Here is a 19304-nt window from a genome sequence, read left to right on the forward strand (position 1 = left end):
TGGTATATGTTCTGTTGAGTATACAGGAGAGATTCCACGAAGAAGAGGCAGGAGCAACGCGATGAGAACAAGATAGAGAAGATGACGATGAAAACAATGAAGAGGAGCTTGGGCGATGCTTTCATCAAGCATACATGATAAAATTCAGAGGCTTGGAGCAGAGGAAGAACCCCAATGACATTGGCAAATGAAGGCACAAGAGGTCGACCTTCGACAAACGAAGATGTTGCAAACAAACCACGATGGATTACAAGAGCGCGACATTCAACACATGGAGACGTGAGAAGCAAGCCACGACGAACCACGAAGAGTGCATCAAGATGACATCTCGCACAAAGCACCATGACTCCAATGAGTATGAAAAAGCTCTGAGGCTAAGGTATACATTGAATTCTCAAGCTTCTAATGGTTTAGTTGATAATCTTTAAAAATCTCATGCTCGAACCGATAGTCGGAATGAAAGTTTAAATTCTATGCCTTGTTCTTTTGATGATAGGCTAGAGTTTCTTGAGAAAGTTGATTTCATGCTTAAAGAACCTCTGCCTAATAATGAGCTCTGTGCTATGCAAGAAACACATGCTGCATTTAATTACACCATGCCTTGTTGATGAAATTTAATTGAGGATGTGATTATGTTGCATATGTTTACAAATAATTGCAAATCTCGATCTTGCTTTGCGCTTGGTCAAGCTCATGACCCTAAAAGAGCACATGTCAGGAGAAACCTCGAATTTCACTAACCATGCAGGACATGAAACTCAAATGATGAGGAGGGAAACTGTGCCCAAAATTTTGAACACCATCATCAACATCTTCAAGTTTCAGGAACGGACGTCGCTAAGCCTCATCAATTTTGTGCACAAGTCTAGAGATTTACAATGCAAGAAAGTTGAATATTCAGGATCTCCATCAAGTCATCGGTTCAACGCATCCATGATCGATACAATTGAAGACCCATGGGAGGAGCTAGGTCTCCAACATCGGAGATGCACGTGCTGAAATCAGCACGGGGCAGATTGCAGTGACAGGCAAAAAGGTGCATAACTCCCTCAATTGGAATGCGTTTTGGGCAAATGAAGACTTGCTAGAAAGAAGATTTCGTGCACCTTGCATTGGATCAATTGGTTGGTGCAACTCCCAATCTGGACAAAGAGGAAAATTCGTGAAAAGAAAGGTAGCGACGAAGGACAACAAAGAAGGAGGTGACGATGATGTGAGAAACGATTGGGCAAGTTTTCCATTAAGCGTGATTGATCATGTCCAACATGGGAAGTAGAATAAGAGCTGCATGGAACATCTTCACCTCTTGCATGAAGGACCATGGCTTCGCATCAATTTGAAGGTAAGAAAGTCGAGCTCTATGACTTTAAATGAAGCGTTTTGCGGGAGGCAACCCGATCTTTTATTTTATATATATTAATAGGACCGTCTACATTGCACTCTATAATTGGAATATCAAGTAACATTGTACCATTGCTCTAACAAAAACCACAACTTCATGATGTTCATTCTAAATGTTATTGAGGGAGCACTTTGTTATTTGATTTTGGGAAACTTGTAGACCTTTTTGTGTGCCTATTAGTGTTTTGAGTCTTTTTCTTTGTGTCTTTTTAGAGAGATCTATGAAGCATTGCACCACCCTTTGATTCTAAACTTGTGGCTAGTTAACTTAGGCTAAGCTTTTTGTTTTGTTTTAGACCACCTCATCATGTCATATCATTTTGTTCACCCACCCCGTGTTGCATTGCATACCATGTTGTTCGTCTCACCCTTGCATTGCATTGCATATTGCATTTAAAAAAAAACTTTTTTCTAAAAACATTGACTAGCCTCGCTTTTGAGATCCTAAAACCCTTAGGAAAACCACTCGTAGAGCAATCCTAAAACCATAGGTTATGTTTTTCATTCAAAAAAAATCTAACTTCTATTTCTCTCTAGTTTTTTTAAAACCACCTTAGATAGAATTTCTATACCCAACACTCTCTCTTCAATTTTTTTTGTTTTAAGCCAAAAATATAGGAAACCCATAAACCTACTTCTAAAACCTTGTTAGCTCAGTTGCTTGGTCCTTTTCGATAAATAACCTTTTCATTGACAAAAGCCTCACTTCTTATGAAGTTTCGCAGAGGCTTTTTGTCACTCTTAGCAATTGTTTTTGAATAAGCTAGTTGCGGAACAACATCGAAAGGTCCTTTCAACCTTGCTTACACTTGTTTTTGCTAACTTTGCATTTGCACTTTGCATCCATTCCATTGTCCGTGCCCTCATTTTGCTAACTTGGTCTCAATCTTATTGATGTATGCTTTCCTATCCATGTAATGCTTATCATGATATCATTTACATTTTGCAATCTTGTGTAAACATGGTGTTTAAACTTGTTTGCGGACCTCCATCTTTAAGCTCTTTTGACCAAGATAGCAATCCATTTTGTTCTCATATTGCTTTAGGTTGATTTATAAGCTTTGCAATGCACTTTACCTTTCTTGCGTCGTGAAGAATTTTTAACCTTGAAATGAACATGGTGTTTTGACCTCAGTTATATCTTTATGGTTATATAGAAAATTAATCAACCTAGTTGTAAACATGGTGTTTATAACTTGGTGCAAATATTGTCATTGTTTATATATCTTCCTTTCATATGCATTTACTCTTGCACACACGTACACTCATCAGATTTCGCTAAGCTAGCTATCCCACAAGTTGAGATTCTAGGGATGGTTGGTTTGTTGGCATTTGTCTCTACTCCCGGCCATCACCACGGGGGTAGTTGTAACACCCGGTTTATAAAAGGACTATAAACCGAGCAATCATATACGTGCCAGGATCAAGTCACACGTATATACAACAGAATGAACAATATATCACAGCACATATCACATAAAAAGATATAATAAAGCGAGTACGAATGTTATTTATTACATTAATGACAACATGTCTGATACAGTGGAAGTGTAAAAACATATACGATAAACTCTCGGAAGCATGGCGCCACAGGGACGTCGACTGGGAGACGAACGCCTAGATGTCCTCGTACTCCTGGTAGCTCTGAGTGAACTCCCTCGCGTCGGCAGGAACTGAGTAGCAGAAGAGTATCCCCAAGAGAACAGGAGGAAAAAGTGTAGAGAAGGCAAGGGTGAGTATACAACTTATACTCAACAAGTATAACACAAACTATGAGGCTCTAAGGTTGGCTGACTCAACTGCATTAGCTTTTAATCTTGGCAAAATTTTATTAGAACTAATTACTACAAGTTGATGAATTACCATAAACCCAGTTACATAGTAATTAATCAAATTAATTATGAACTACTGACATCCAAACCAAACCAAGCCACCCGGGGAAACCCCCGTAATCAAATGAAGATAACCCCACTAATCAAAAGGAGGATCTGGGCCGCTCATGACCGTGAGCATGGCTAGTATACCTAGTTTTACACTCTGCAGAGGTTGCACATCTTTACCCACAAGTCGTGAGCTACGCTAGTTGTTCATCACACTTCCGTAGGTGAGATGGCTAGCAAGCACACTACGAGGCCTTTACAAAGAATCTCGTTGGTAAGGAGTAACCGCGAGGGTGGATCGGCGATGATGGGGCCCACCTCACGGGGGTACAAGACACAGGTGCATAGACCAAGCCGGAGGAGCAGGGACCATTGAAGCTTACCTCCCCTGCCCCGTAGGTAAGTTACTCCAAACCAAAAAGACCTAATTATTACGCCAAGACCGTCCCATTCCAGTCTTGTGGTAGCGCTGTTGTCCCAAGTTGTCGCTCTATGAACCGGTCCTTATGGAGAGTGGCCAACCAAGCACTAAGCACCGTGCTGGCTCCCTAAACAATGTTTCTAACAAAAACCAATTTTTAACGAGACGTGAGCCACTCAAGCGGGCCACTCCCAGTATTAAGTTGCATATACCATTAATCAAATTAATTAAAAAGGACCAAGTGTGTTATAGCGCGGCACCTAGTATAACTAACCAAGATGCAACCCAAGGGATATATATAAAGGATATAAAGTGGCTAGGAAAGTCCTTATAGGCATACAGTATTAAAATGCAGTATGAAATTGTATTTAAAGTGATAGGTGTTGTTCATGTTATACTTGCCTTCCTCAAAGTTCTCCTGCTGCTCAAACTGCTCTGAAGACTGGTGGCGGCTCCGGGTACTGGTACTCATCCGAAGGATCGACAGTCTACTCACGATCGCAACGCCAAAACAAGTCTAGCACATACACATACATGCAAACAAAGGCAAACACTAAGAAACAGTACAACAATACATAAAAATAGCAAAAAACTAAGCTAGAACTATTCTATGCGTTACAACGATCACGTGGACATAAAGAACACCTAAAACGGAGCTAGAACGCAAAAACTAGGCCTAAAACAGGATCTAGGGGCTAAACTATAAGAAAAACAGAGTTCTAGGGGCTTCTGCGCAAAAACCAGGGACCTAAATGTAATTAAAGTATAGATCTAGGGTCTAACGCGCAAAAACTACAGCTCTGGACTGCGGGTCCTATTTCTAAAGAGCTCAGGGGTCTAAACGTTAAAAACTGGGTCTTTTTGGAAATATTGTTGAACTAACCAGGACTGCGGGTTGATTACAGGAAACTGCAGGGGCTCTTTAGCAAAACTGCCAGGCTGAAGCGGTATCTTTGAATCAGGGCCGTTGGATCGCGATCTGAGGGCTCGGGTTTGATGGATTCTAGATCTAATCTGGGACCCTCGTTTCAGATCGGGCGGCTCTGGATGGATTGGGGACGCAGGCGGCGGCGCTGGGTCGCCGGGGATGAGTTCCCGCGGCGTCGCGTGGCTGGAGCTCACCGGAGTTCACCAATTCCTGGTGCTCCATGGGTTCCATGGGTTAAATCGACCCGGGCTTGGATCTGGGATGCTCAGCACGTTACGCGTGATTCACCTGGACACTCAGTTGAGCTCGGGAGGGCTCTGGGCGACGCGGGCATGGGCGGCGGCTGGTCTGCGCGGCGGTGCTCGATGGCACGCGCACTCACGCGTCTCTGGGACTCGAGTCTAGGTGCAAACAAGTCTATGAGTGGGCACAGTGCTAAAGCAAGTGCAGGCAAGGCCTGCGCGGGGCTGTGCTGCGCTGCGGGGTGCCCGCCACAGCGGACCGCAGCTGCGCGGCGGCGGAGCGCCGGTCTTGTGGTGTTCCAATGCCGTGAACGGCCTACGGGCTAAGCTACCTAGCGCAAAAGAACAAGGGATGCACTGGGGTGCTTACAGTGGGTCAGGATCGGGTGGTGTGGCTGCGCAGGGTCACTGGCGTCGAGGACGGCGGTGAAGCTCGGTGCTGCGCTCGCGGACAGGGCGGTGCAGGGGTGCTCCGGACATTGGATCTCCTCGAATCGATGCGGTGTGTTGCTGCGGAGGTGTATAAGGGGTCAGCGTGGCCAGGGGGATCGCCGGCGGTGAGTAATCGCGGCGGCGCATCGAACTCACATACGGCGGCATACGGCGAAATTTCGGTTCGCACAGAGGGCCGGGGTCGGGGTTGCGTGCTCGGGGAGGTTCCGGGGCACGGGGCGGAGCTGTTGCACGGGTTTGGAGAGGCTATGGTGCGGCAGAGCTGGCGAGTCCACGACAGCACGGCACACTGCTCCGGCGCAGAGGGTGCGGAGGTGGTGCTAGGGTGTAGAGACGGCGGCGGTGTGGTGAGGTGGGATGCAGGGAAAGGCCGGGGTGCGTTTAAAGGAGGTGGGCGAGATCTTGGCGTGCGCTGCTATGGAAAGCAAATCGTGGAGATTGTGGCGGCGAGCTCGGGCGTGGCTCTGCGCGGAGGAAATGGATTGCGCAACCGAATCGGCGTGATCCGGCTCGGCGTGATCCCGGACTCAGGGCACTGTCTTCTAGAAGGCCGAGGGAGGCTGACTAGGGGGACACGAGATTGGGGGTCGGTCCACGGCCCAGAGCGGGGTGAGTGGGGGTCGGTGCAGAGGAGCTCGGCGCGGGGACTCGGGAGGAAGGGGACAGGACCGACAAGTGGGCCCGGGTCGGCAGGGACAGGTGGGGTCGGGCCACGCGTGGGGCGCACGGCTGACGGGCGGGGCAGGGCTGTGCGCGAAGGGCGCGTGCTAGGCCGCGTGCGGGGGAAGAGGGAGTGGGCCGGTGCGGGAGGGAAAGGCAGCGGGCCGAGTTGGGTTGGCTGTTGGGCTGTTCCCTTTTTTTTCTATTTCCTTTGCTATTCTATTTCTAATACAAACCAAACTAAACCTATTTGAATTCAAATCCACACTCAATAAAATAAAATTATGCACCAGCATGAATGCACAAACAAGTTTAAACCTAGAAAAATTTTAATTACTTGTGAGAGAAGATTAATTTAAATGCAAGTCTAAGCATATAAAACCTTAGAATATTAATTAAAGCCAATTAAATTTATTACTAAATGCTGAAATTTAAATTAGGGTGTTACAGTAGTGTGTGCACTTGATTATTTTAGCAGGCATGACAAAGCGTTCCCATGAATTCGTGATCAAAGAAATCAAATTCGTCAACATCTCCAAAGTTCGAGAGCAAACCCCGCTGTTTTCATCAAATTTTGCACATGAATAGAGACGTACAAGGAAGAAAAAGTTTATATTCAGAAGCTCCATGAAATTCCCGTTCCAACGCATCCAAGATCAATGAATTTGAAGACCCGTACAAGGAGATATGGCAAGAACATTGGACGTTGCGAGTTCTGAAATTCGTCGGGACAGATTGCAGCGCTGGGAGGAAATGGACATAACTCTCTTGTTCGGAATCAATTTTGGGATGAATGAGGACTCGTTGGAAAGGAAAATTCATGCACTTTGTAATGGAGTAATGTTTCAGTACATGTTCTGTTCTGGAAATTGAAAAAAAAATTCGTGAAGTTGAGGCAGCAATGAGACAACGAGGAATTGAAGGAGGCGACGACGATGTGAAGCAATGATTGGGACCATGACTTAGTACAAGAAGAAGTTGAAGGAAATTGAGGCAACAAAGGTGAAGACACATTGAAGATGATATTCATACACATGAGGGAAGGACTTCAAAAATTGCAAGATGGTCCATCTTCTCCTTCCACGCCTAGCATCATGCTAAGCATGGGGGAGGATTTCGTGGACAAGGAAGAAAGATCTCATGCAGTAAGATAATCACGGTTGCCACAAGATGCTCATGATTCTTCTTCCATACTTAGCACAATGCTTAAGTATGGGGGAGGCCGCGCTACAGTTCATTACGAGCATCGAGAAGGATGGTAATTCTTCCTCAACTCTCTCTTTTTCTAAATACTCGTACATATATGCCCTCAACCATAGATGCAACCTTTGTATATATCTCTCAACCTATCACATGGCTTCTAGGAGGACAACATAGTTTTGTTTTTGTAGGATCACCATAATTTGTGCTCACCACATTGATACATTATGGCAATGCCTTTTGCTTATGGAAAAATGATGAAAATTGCTGCTTTGTTTTACCTATGCTATGTTGTATATGACTTGACCATTTGCTCTCAATTAAATGGAATTAAAATGATTAAATACCGGCTTTTTTATTTGTGGAGGTTAAATGAATAAATTCTAGACCCACATATTCTATGTTGCTCTTTGATTTAAGTCTACCGATGACCTTACACCTTGTGTTGTTTAATTTGAAAACTTAATTCATATGCTATCTACATTTGTGAATCTTTTGCAAAGTTCTACCTACCAAAGCCTATACATACATATTCTTTCATGATGAAACTTTTAGATTGCAAACTTATATTTTGATGAGTTGGATTAAGATTGATTTCTTAGGTATGAGACTAAGAAGCTAGGTCATTCCATTTTTTTGTGTAACCTTCTTTTTGCTAGCCTATTTGTCCATGCATTGTGAGTTTCTACTTTGGGAATTTCGCAAACCTCGCTGGATATCCACCCTAAACCGAAAATATCTTTTTGTAATTACCTCCTTGACCACAACCCAATTTGAGTATGGATTATCATTTCGACGGAATCAAAAGAATCAATGGGCACCATATAAAGAAAAAATTTGGGAGACAAGGCTCCCCGGAGATTCAAGAGGTTCTACGAAGAAGAAGGTAAATTTGAGATACTTACCCTAGCTAGTTGGTTCTCCCACTATTCATACTCGAGGACGAGTATTCGTTCAAATATGGGGGGATGACTGGGTAAGTATTCTATGTTATCAAAAGTTCTAAGGAGCAAAAAGAAAGAAAAAAAGAAAGAAAGAGAAAAATAGAAAAATGAAAAAAAGGAGAAAAGAAAAGAAAAATGAAAGAAAAAAGAGAAGAATAAAATGCTCCTTAGCTCTTTTTGGCTTCATTAATTTTCCAAGTTACTTTGAAGAATTATTCCATACTCAAATCTTCCAACCATGTGCAATCCGATAACGAGAACTTCATTTGTGTCTCGGGATCATCCATTTGCCACTTGCACATGTCCACCTATCTAAATGTGTGTGTTTCATCTTTTTCCCTCTCCAACATTATTTTCCAATGGCCTTTTTGACTAGTCTCGGTAATTCCATTAGATCTCTCTCTTAGTTTGATAATATTTCAAGTATAATGTTTTGCTAGGATTGTTTTTACCTACCAAGCTCCACATAAGCCTTCCACTTTTATATATGAGTAGAATAGGTTGAGGACAATCTAATGTAGGCTTGAGCGACTTGATGAGATGAGTGTTTTCATGATTTTTTTGCAAGAGAACCTCACTTATGTTTGATAGGCATTCTTTTGAAAACTCTTCACGATGAAATAAGATAAAAGTTTGAAGTTCGCTTAAGTTTGAGAGCATTGCATTTATTTATTATTGTGGCTTGTTCTTTAATTGCTAGTCTATCTTCCATAATGAAAAAGTAGCCGGTCACAATATGAACTTAAATGCTAAATACTTAAGAGAGCAATATGTCTTGTTATGTATGACTAAGTGCAGAGAGGACATTGAGGGGCAACACTGATTTCTTTATAAGCAAAGCTCCTGGACTTACTCGAGGATGAGCAAGGTTTAAGCATGGGGGAATGTTGGTGCTCCTTAAGTACCCATTTTATCCCTTGTTTATCCTTGATAATGGCATGAATTTAATATCAAAATCACTAACCGTCCTAACTCCGGCCTAATTATTGGTCATTTTCACATTTGCACATATATTTTGGAGGAACTTCATTTTTGCAGGTTTTTGGCCTATTTTGGAGCATGAAATGACGAGGCCAATGATCGAGCGCTAACACGGAGAAAGATGAAGGCCAAAGCCCAAAGGAAGGACCAAAGCCCATGTTTTTTTTGTTTTTTTTCTCGAACACGCAGGAGAACTGCGTATCATTGTATTTATAGGAGAAGAAAAAGTCTAATATAGACTTATACAAAGAGAAAACACACTCACACAAAACTCACACCAACACTCCCAGGCCACTATGCCCAGACACACACCTACCCAAACCACACACCTTACTCCAGCTGGACAGAAATGTCCCACGGAGCCAGGACCTGACCACCAATTCCTGAGCTCATAACAAGCCTACAAGCAAGAGGACCTGACCACACAGCCTCCCCTGTTGTTCATCCCACGCCCCTGATAGTGAGCAAGGAGAGGCCTTTTGCACCAGCAGAGCACCACATCTGGACTTCTTCCTTTGCTAGGGTCAGCGCCGTAGCTACTCTCGGAGAAGCCCCATTGAAGACACAATCATTTCGGTGCTTTCGAAATAGTCCAACTGCCCAAAATGATAAGAGAATTAAGACCAGACCTCATTTCGTCGCAAACCTGTCTCTCAACCTTCTCCCACCACTCAGCAAAGGAGAAGTCCGTAGGCTGAGGCGAGAGTGCCGCAAGACCGCCGAAGTGCAGAAGCTGAAACCAAAAATCTCGTACAAAGACACAGCCGACCAGCAGATCTTGGATATTTTCCTCATCTTGATCACATAAGGGGCAGCGGTTTGGGTGAGGTAACCCACGCTTAGCCAGCCTGATCTGCCGTCCAGCATCTCTGATGTGCCACTAACCACATGAAAAACTGACACTTTGATGGTGCCCAAGACTTCCAAATACGCTCAAACGGCTCAAATAGAACTGCTATTTGGAACAAGGCATCATAGGCAGATCTTGCTGTATACACACCAGTTGGAGAAATTTTCCAAATGTGCCTGTCAGGAGTTTCAAGTTGCAGCTCCACTTCTTGTACTAAATCCCACACATATAGATACTCCATCAAGGCTTCCACCGAAATATCTCCATGTAAATCATCTATCCATTTGTCATCAGTGAGAGCTTCTAAAAACCGTACGCCTGTTGCTTTTTCATTTAGGGACCAATGCAAACAAACCAGGAGCCAAATCCTTGATGCTTCTGCCATCCAGCCACTTGTCCCGCCAGAACAAGGTGTTCGCACCATTGCCTACTTCAGAGCAGACAGCCATTGCTAAAAGATCTTCAACTTCCTTACTGACTTGCAAGGACAAACTTGCCCAAGGCTTATTGGGCTCTGTTTTCATCAGCCACGGCCATCGAACCCGCAGCGAACAGCTCAATGATTTTAAATCAGAGATTCCAAGTCCTCCCAGCTCTTTAGCACGGCACACCTTAGGCCAAGCTATAAGACAGTGACCCCCTTTAGCTTCCTTGCGCCCTCGCCAGACAAACCCTCTTCTGATTTTGTCAATAGCTTTGAAAGCCCAGGCCGGAAGATCCGTTGCCATAAGAAGATAAATGAGCATTGCAGTGAGGACAAATTGAACTTGGACAACTCTACCTGCTTTCGTCATCAGATCAGCTTTCCAGGCCAGCAGCTGATCAGCAATTCTATGTATAATGGGCTGAACTTGATCTTTTGTAAGCTTCCTTAAAGACAGAGGCAGCCCAAGATACTTGCAGGGAAAACTGAGAACCTCACAAGGCAGCAAGCTGGTTATGATTTCCAGATCCTCATCTGAGCACTGAATAGGTAACACATTACTCTTCTGAACATTAGTCTTGAGCCCGGAAGCCTCTCCAAAAAGGCTTAAAATGTCCAAAGTCAGATTGATGTCCTCAGCAGCAGGTTGGAGAAAAAGGGCCACATCGTCCGCAAATAAAGAAATTCTATGCTGAATCGGTCTGCGAGATAGTGGCTGCAGGAGACCCTCCGTCGCAGCTCTAGAGACCATACTATTAAGCACATCCATGACCAAAATAAACAGCATTGGAGAGAGGGGGTCTCCCTGTCGAAGTCCTCGACGATACTGTATTCTCTCCCCGGGTGTTCCATTTAGAAGGACTTGGGTGGAAGAGGTCACAAGCAGGCCACATAAGAGATCCCGCCACCAGGGGCCAAATCCCAATTTGTGCAGCACCTCCAACAAAAAAGGCCAAGACACGGAGTCGAAGGCTTTTGTTATATCCAACTTGAGGAGGATTCTGGGCTGTTTTTGAGAATGAAGGAAGCGCACAGTTTGCTAGACCATCATGAAATTATCTTGGATAAAGCGCCCTTTTATAAAGGCACTTTGGTTAGGAGATACCATCCCATCAAGCCTTCCTGCCAATCTATTGGCTAAGATTTTAGTGATCAACTTAGCAAAACTATGCACAAGGCTGATGGGCCTATAATCTTTTACATGTTCTGCATCTGGCATTTTTGGAAGAAGTGTGATGTAGGCTGAATTCAACATCCATAAGTTCCTGAAATTTTTTCCCCACACACTGTGAATGGCTGCCATTAAATCTCCCTTGATGATTGGCCAACAAACTTTGTAGAATCTACCCGTAAGTTGATTCGAAGCCCATTCATGCACATCCATCCTCCAAGAGAGCCCAAAGGACCAAGCCCACGAAGATGAGATCAAGATACTTCGGGATTAAGAAAAGCAAATGAAGATTTAAGGAAGGATTCCCGATCCTATCCTTTCCTCGAAGATATCTCCAAGATAACGACGTCCAAAAGGGTACAATCGTGAAGGACATAAACTCTAGAAGATGCGAGGAGTCTACACACGAAAGATGAGATCGAGGCGGGCCCGAAAGAGGGTAGGCCGGCCGGCCTAGGCCCATGAACCGGCCGGCCTAGCCTGTTTCCGAGGCGGTTCGGCCTCCCCTTCGACCGGTGGCTTCCTCGGCTCATAAATAGCTCGCACCTTATTTAACTCGCGGCATCCATCCACCCAAAACTCGACGAAAACCTAGGGCCAAGATCGAAGGGAGACGACGGCCACCGCAAGTCTTCGAAGTTGTCTAGGAGATGGCTTAGGCCACCCCTAGCCGCCATGGCCTCCCTGCGTGGTTGTGCCATGGCGGAGTTCATGAGCTAGTTGGATTCATCGATGGTGTGCACACGGCAGGTGATGATCCAAACACATCTATTATGTGAGTAATGATAATCATGTTTTCCGAATCTATTAGTGATCATGTCTCTCCTTTTTTATTTCGTTCTTGCCTTGGGTACGCTTATTCCTAGATCTATTCTCGAGATAGATTGCACGGGGTGTTCTTGTAGCTATGGAGGCTAGGAGTTCATACCGGATCTACCCAAGGGGGTTCGACATGTCTAGCGTGCTTCGGGGTGCTTTTGTCCAAAGAGAGCGTCTGTGACAGGGTGTGGCCTGAGTAGGGGGGTTCCCGAGGGGTTGGATTGGAGGTTTTGATTTAAGGATGCTATTGATTGAGATGCATGATTTATTTGCTCGTTAGCTTGAACTACAACTAGATGACGATAGGTCTAGTCTTGTCTTTGGTTTTGCTATGGTTACGCCTATGTTCATGGATGAGATCAACATTTACACAACACTCATATCTATTAAAGGGTTACTCTATATGTGCAATTCATGCTTCATGTTAGGATAGATCTGTTAGATTAGATGGAAAACCTTAGGTAGTTCTTTGTCGATCCACGGATTGATAAACCTTGGGGGAGTACTCTAAGGGAAAAGCTACCACGATCCGTGCGCTTGTGGTACATAAATTGGGGCGCTAAGGAGCATCGACATTTCCCATTTACCTAGCGCCACATCGTTTCAGATCTCGGTGCCGCCACCGCCCGTTGCCACCATGGTCGGCACTTCAAGGTACTTGCTCGACGTTTTCGACCGGGTGGACGATTCCCAGGCCGCGCGAAGAGGGAAACGAGTTCTTCGGTGAGGGGCCACAGGTTGTTATGTGCTCCCGGCCGGCGGGTGGATTCATTCCTCCACGTGCGGCCGGTTTCTTCACTTCAACCATGACTAGATTCGTTGCTCCGCGCGTGGGTGGATTCATCGCGCCGCCCGCTCCTCCCTTCATGGCTCCGCCCACACCGGCAACAGATGGCCTCGACCTCAACTCCCAGGCGGCGGCCTTTCCCGGCCTCGGCAAGTACCAGCGCGTGGTGCAGTCTGAAGAGGCCGCTCCCCGTCAACATAGTGGCACACATTTGGTGACGGCGAAGCCTTGCAACAGATCTGCAAGCCGAGTTGCAGGTGGCCGTGGATCCACGTCCAGCGTCGGCGTCCCTCCTCGTCCAATGAGGTCAGGGGCTATGCGCGGTGGTGGGGGTGTTCCACAGGCCAGGTCCCTGACGAATGGCGAACGCGCATAGAGTGTAAGCCGCTTTGATGTCAACGACGGCGACTAGTGGTTCTATGGGAGCAGCTCAATGGCAGCCCGGGGCTCCAATATGGTCCCTGACTCTGATGGCGAGGAAGACGACTTTGATGTGTTTCAAGGCAACACTTGATAAATTTGGAAGCCTCTTCCCACAACCTCCCCAAGGTACATTTGGGTTTTGCTAAATATTACTTTGACCAATTCGATGTTTGCCACTTTTCTAACCGTTAATGTAACATTCTAGGGAAGTTTTATGTGGTGGACTCAGAGTTTCCCTAACCGGCTGGGTTATCTTGCACCGTACAAAGGTACAAAGTATCATTTTTAGGAGTACAATCAAGGTCCGCCAAGAGGTAAAAAACATACCTTTAATCATAGACATTCCCAAGTTCACAATGCAATAGAGCGTTCCTTTGGTGTACTAAAGAATAAGTAGAGGATTTTATTACACATGCCCTCTTATCCACCACCAAAGCAAAGTAAAATTATTTTAGCACGCATGGCTTTACGTAATTTCATCAGAGAAAGTAGACTGCAAGATACAGATTTCGAAGAGTGTGATGATGATGAGGACTTCATTCCAATGGTGGATGAGCCCAGTAGGGCACTGACGCCGACGTCAACGTTGAAGTCATGCAAGTCAAGCACAAGGGAAACACAATAGTGATGACCATAACATGAACAATTTTCATGATTGGATAGCGGAAGAATTTTATAGAGGAGGTAGTTTGTATTTGTTTCAATGCTGAATCATGTAATTTGTATTTCTGAGAGTGGACATGTATGGATAATTTTTATGGATTTGATTCATATGAATAAAAATGAGATGGTCGGTGGGAAGGGAGGGCACTCCAGAAGGAAAGGGAAGGCGCGCGGGAAGGGAGAAAACGCGCGAGAAGCGAAGGAGGGGAGGTGGGGTAAACAGGGTCATTGGTTTTTAGCCAAACAGACCTGACTTATAAGTCATTGGTTTTTAGCCACCTGACTTATGGTAACTAACTAGGGTCTAAGTTATTTCAACTTTCTTGAAGGGTCAAAATATTCATGTTTGACCACATTTATATAATAAAGTAATAACAATTATTATACTAAATAAATAATATTAGATTTTTTATTAAATATACTTTTATAATATATCTATTTGGTGCTACAAATCTTTATAATCTTTACTATAACTTTGATTAAATATAAAAATAGTTTGACTCTTCAAAAAAAAGATGGAATGATTTACGATTTGAATCAGAGGGAGTACATAGTTAGGGGTGCAAAATAATTCCTGCAGGGCACGCAATATATGAGAGAAGTGTGCACTACTCCCTCCATCCTGAAATGTAATGCATTCTGAGATTCAAAATTTGTGTACAAATATAAGGCATCCTGGGTTGATAGTGGACCCAACTATCTTAATTGTGCATTGTTTTCGAGTCTTTCCCGACAGCAAGACGTGCATGCAGTTATGGTGGTGTTTGGTGCCAAAAGTCCCTAGACTAATTTTAGTCTCTGGACTAAATTTTTTAGTCTCTACCTGTTTGTTCTAGGGACTAAAATGGAGTAAAGGTCATTAAATGAGTGCACAAAGTACCATATTACCTCTAATCTGCATGCATCCAAGAGGTGGGGACTGGGGGTAGGGGGTGGAATAGTATGTCTCATGTAGGCTTTTAGTCCCAAAAAACTCCTCAAGAGGAACATTAGATTCCCCAACTAGCACTTTAGCCTAGTCCCTCCTGTTTGGCTTAGGGACTAAAATACCAGGGACTTTTGCATAAGTCCTATGAACCAAACACCCCCTATATATGTATGAGGAGGTGCATATGGGGGAGGTGCATGAAAAAGGATATGCTACTTTAATTAGCACATACTCCCTCCATCCCCAAAAACTATTTGTTTAGAAAATTTCAGATATATATTACTAGTAGTGGAAGATGACCATGTTACCCCTAATTAACCATAGTAGTTGTGATTGAAAACCATACTATTTATTTGATTCCCTATGTCCTCAATAAATGCAAATGCATTGAAACTAGAAAATAAATATTTGATTGGCTCCATGCCCTTTTCATTGCAATTATTTTGTTTCGGTAATTAAATTCATCGCGAAAAATTACACATATCTCTAAAAAAATTTTACAGAAAGACTTCATTTAGTACTTCATGCGGAATTTAGAAGACGTACTCCCTCCATATAGGATTTAGATGTCGTTCTGTGGAGAAGAGAGAGTTGTGGTTTAGGTTCTGTGGAGAAGAGAGAGTTGTGGTTTAGATGTTGTTTGGGTGCGGGGGGGAGAGCATGTGGGGGGTCGAACCAGGGACCCTTGGCCTTGGGACTTGCTGCCATCACCAGTCAAGCTGCGCTAGACTTATGGTTACGAGGCACCCTTCACTCTATTTTTAATAAGGACAAATATGGAAAACTAACTCCTCAGTTATCACTCCTTGATATGCTAACTCATGTTCTAAATGATATTTAAATTCGATATGGACGGGAGTATTTTAGAAATTTTAGAATGCGTGCAAGAGCCAGGAGCTAGATGGTTTAATTATCTCGGAAGTCGGAACGTGCAGTGCTATTGGATTTCGATCCCCGACAGGACGCGATGGCCGCCGGCATTAAAGATAGAGTGAATTGAAGCTCCACCTCCTACCACCGTGGTTGAAGGTCGATCGGAGATAAGGGCGTCTGCAGTAGTGGGCGATTTGCCTGGCGATTTGGTTTTTTAATCGGTGAACAGTGGCGCACAGTGCCGAGCTAGCGACTCTCTCGGCGCTAGCGCGCACGGTTGCCGATGCCGTCTCCTCTCTCAGCACGCTCGCCCGCGCCCCCGCCGGCACTGTGCCGAGCTCGTTTGAGGCGGCGACGTCGCTAGCACTGGCTAGGACTGTTGCGGGGGCCATAAGGCTTGCTCCAAGGGCACACCGTATAACGCCCCCACCCTAGGTAGGGGGGCTTTGGGGGGAGCGAGTGCTCTAACGGGAGCGAGTTGGAGCACTCGCTCCCCCACAGCTCCCTCTATATACGGGGGAGCTGAAACCCCCCCACGTATAGGGTGAGTTTCAACTCTTCCCTATATCTCTAATCACACCGTTTCTTCGTGATATTAATCCCGTTAGAGTCCCGTAACATGATGATAATGCGTATTATGACAGTACAAATACTGTATGATTTTTTTAAAATTCAAAAACAGTTAAATAAATAGTTAGTTAATGAGTGATAGTATATATGGGGAATAGATATGGGGGAATAGGTTGGAGAGAAAAAGTTATAGGGGGAGGAAATTTTTGGATGGGGGTAGTAAAATATAGTAAATAGTACGTTTGGATAGAGTTGGATGGGGGGAATGGTTGGAGAAAGCCTAAGCGCAGACGACCACGTACCATCCGAGCCCTAGCCCGCCTTGTAACACGTGCCCACAAAATTTAAGGTTGGGTCGTCGGCCGTCGCGCTGTCGACTATGGCCAAACCGAGCCGCATGCGACACGACACTAACCCCAACCCTCCACGTATGATGGTGTCCACAACATTAAATATACTGTCACATAAGACTTTTTATTTATATGACACCATAATAAATGAGAGATAGAGTGAAAAGAGGAAGAAATTGGGTCTCATGCAAGACCCATTTTCAACACACAAACCAATATGTTTTCATAATAAATAGAGAACAAATATGAAAGGTGGAGAAAAAAAAAGAGAGTTTAATAGGAATCTACACCAAAAAATCATGGGTTGTAGAGTGTAGTTTCTAAAAGTAATGTCTTGATAATATGGCAACATAGGCACTACTCATGGACACTATGGGTTGGGATTGGCCTAAAAACACTATATAAATATGATCTGATATGGTGGATACAGTGCTAGTGCTAGTATAGCACGACTGTAGTGTTGCGTGGGTCAAAACAGTAGCAATATAATGGACACTAAAAAACACTATATGATTATGATCCGGGGATATAGTGCTAGTGCTAGTGCTAGTATAGCACGACTGTAGTGTTGCGTGGGTCAAAATAGTAGCAGGCAGTACTGTTTCTGACATACACGATATGATTAATGACCGACACAATCTAGCGAGATCCAATCAACAACCTCATACATATACTTCCCTCCAGTCTTTCTCCAAAACCTTCCTCCCTCTCTTCCTTGCAGCCGGCCGCCACCTCCCATCCTCTCTAGCTCTCTCACGCAGCACACCTCCCTTCCCTGTATGCGCTCCGCCCTCCCCTCTAGCTCTCCCCGATTGGTGGCCTGGCCTCCAGTCGTATGCCACCACTGTCCCCCCCCCCCCCCCCCCCCCCCGCACCGTTGCAATCCCAGCCGCCGCCGTGGTTTTCTCGCACAGGCGTACCAGCAACCGACATTGTAGCCTTCCCAGTCCCTAACTGCCTTGTCGCCTCTGCCGCAGCCTTTCCCACCTCTCACCGTTACGACCGCAGTCATGGCCTCCCCGCCTCTTGCCTCGGCTGTGGGGGTGCGGCCTCCCCGTGCCCGCTACCCCCTTAACCTTCAACTACGGCGACGGTGGATCTGTCAGGCAGCGGGCCTGCACTAAACCCTAAACATATCGTGCTTGGGCCGAGCCGTCACGAATTAAGCCTTCGTGCTAATAGTGTCGTGCTTGAACATGCCGTGCTATGACCGTATTCATGAAGTGCAGTGTCGTACTGCACATTTGTCCATCTATACCGTCAACCTACTACCCTCCACCCCCTACACAACCACTGACCCACACGCGTACGTACATCAACATCTCTCACGATCGATCGAGTTGCTCACCTTCTTCTTCACCGGCCGGCCGCGCTGAGAGAGCTATCGAAACCCTCGACCTCGTGTTAGTTGCATATACAGTATATAAAAACCACACTGTGTCCAGTCGTGAGGCCACGAGCGAGCAAACGCCAACCACCCTCGTCCTCCTCCCGCGGTCATCGAGGCCTTCCACAGGATACCCAAACGTACGTGCCGGGCATGGGCAATTGCCAGACGGCCGAGGCGGCGGCCGTGGTCATCCAGCACCCACCCGGAGGCGACGGGGTCGGCCGCGTCGAGGTGGAGCGCGGCGCGCGCACGGCGCCCTCTCGGCGGCCGCCGTCATGGCCTCGAACCCCGGCCACTACGTCGCGGCGGTCATCCCCGCTGACGCCGCGGCGGCGGCAAGCCGCAGCAGGGAGGTGAAGAAGCGGCGGCTGAAGCTGCTCCGGCCCGATGACACGCTCGCGCTCGGCGGCGTCTACCGCCTCGTCAGCTTCGAAGGTACATATATAATAAGTATAAATGACCGTGCATTTCAGCAAAAACACAGAGATTGATTTGGGTTCATGCATGGGCGGCGACCATTCGCAGAGGTGCTGAGGGAGTTCGTGTCCAGACGCCACACCACGCTGAGCCGCGTGGTCGTCGTCGCCACCGCTGCTGCCGACTACGATCGCCGGCCGGAGTCGTCGGACCGCTCGCTTGCTGACAAGCAGAAGGTATATGTTTGTGGCTGTCTCCATTTGCTATATTTTCATTTAATATAATGACTAGAAAAAATAACCTTATTTATCATATAATAAATGCAACACAAATTTTTTTTGTTAGTAGTGTTATTTATTGTCATAGCCCTTCAACGTTTTATTTGAAAAACTCCTCATTAGTAGTGTTATTTATTGTCATAGTCTTATTCTAATAGCAAATAACATTTGAGTTTTTGAAACACTACTATGCTCATTTGTCTTGCGGATATAAATAGCGTGATTATTCCGAGAGAGAGGTCTTTGCATAA

General features: G+C 45.4%; 1 protein-coding gene and 1 long non-coding RNA gene across 2 annotated transcripts; one reads left to right on the top strand and one right to left on the bottom strand.

The window, feature by feature from the left end:
- Window positions 1-9296: 9296 nt before the first annotated feature.
- On the bottom strand, window positions 9297-9952 carry LOC120693250. The gene is made up of 2 exons (XR_005682938.1): window positions 9740-9952; window positions 9297-9646 (listed from the first exon to the last, which is right to left on the bottom strand). It is a non-coding gene; the product is annotated as an uncharacterized LOC120693250 (long non-coding RNA).
- Window positions 9953-18633: 8681 nt separating this feature from the next.
- LOC120689009 lies at window positions 18634-19304 on the top strand. Its single transcript, XM_039971363.1, has 3 exons — window positions 18634-18793; window positions 18884-19011; window positions 19272-19304. Exons 1-3 carry the CDS (start codon window positions 18634-18636, stop codon window positions 19302-19304), a joined length of 321 nt encoding a protein of 106 aa, XP_039827297.1.

Source organism: Panicum virgatum, chromosome 9N (assembly GCF_016808335.1).
Source record: "Panicum virgatum strain AP13 chromosome 9N, P.virgatum_v5, whole genome shotgun sequence".
NCBI classification, from domain to species: Eukaryota; Viridiplantae; Streptophyta; class Magnoliopsida; order Poales; family Poaceae; genus Panicum; species Panicum virgatum.

Coding starts and splice junctions, on each gene's coding strand:
- LOC120689009 (XM_039971363.1), top strand. CDS start 18,634: ATGGCCTCGAACCCCGGCCACTACGTCGCGGCGGTCATCCCCGCTGAC. Junction 18,794..18,883: donor CCGCCTCGTCAGCTTCGAAG/GTACATATATAA, acceptor GACCATTCGCAG/AGGTGCTGAGGGAGTTCGTG. Junction 19,012..19,271: donor CGCTTGCTGACAAGCAGAAG/GTATATGTTTGT, acceptor GGATATAAATAG/CGTGATTATTCCGAGAGAGA.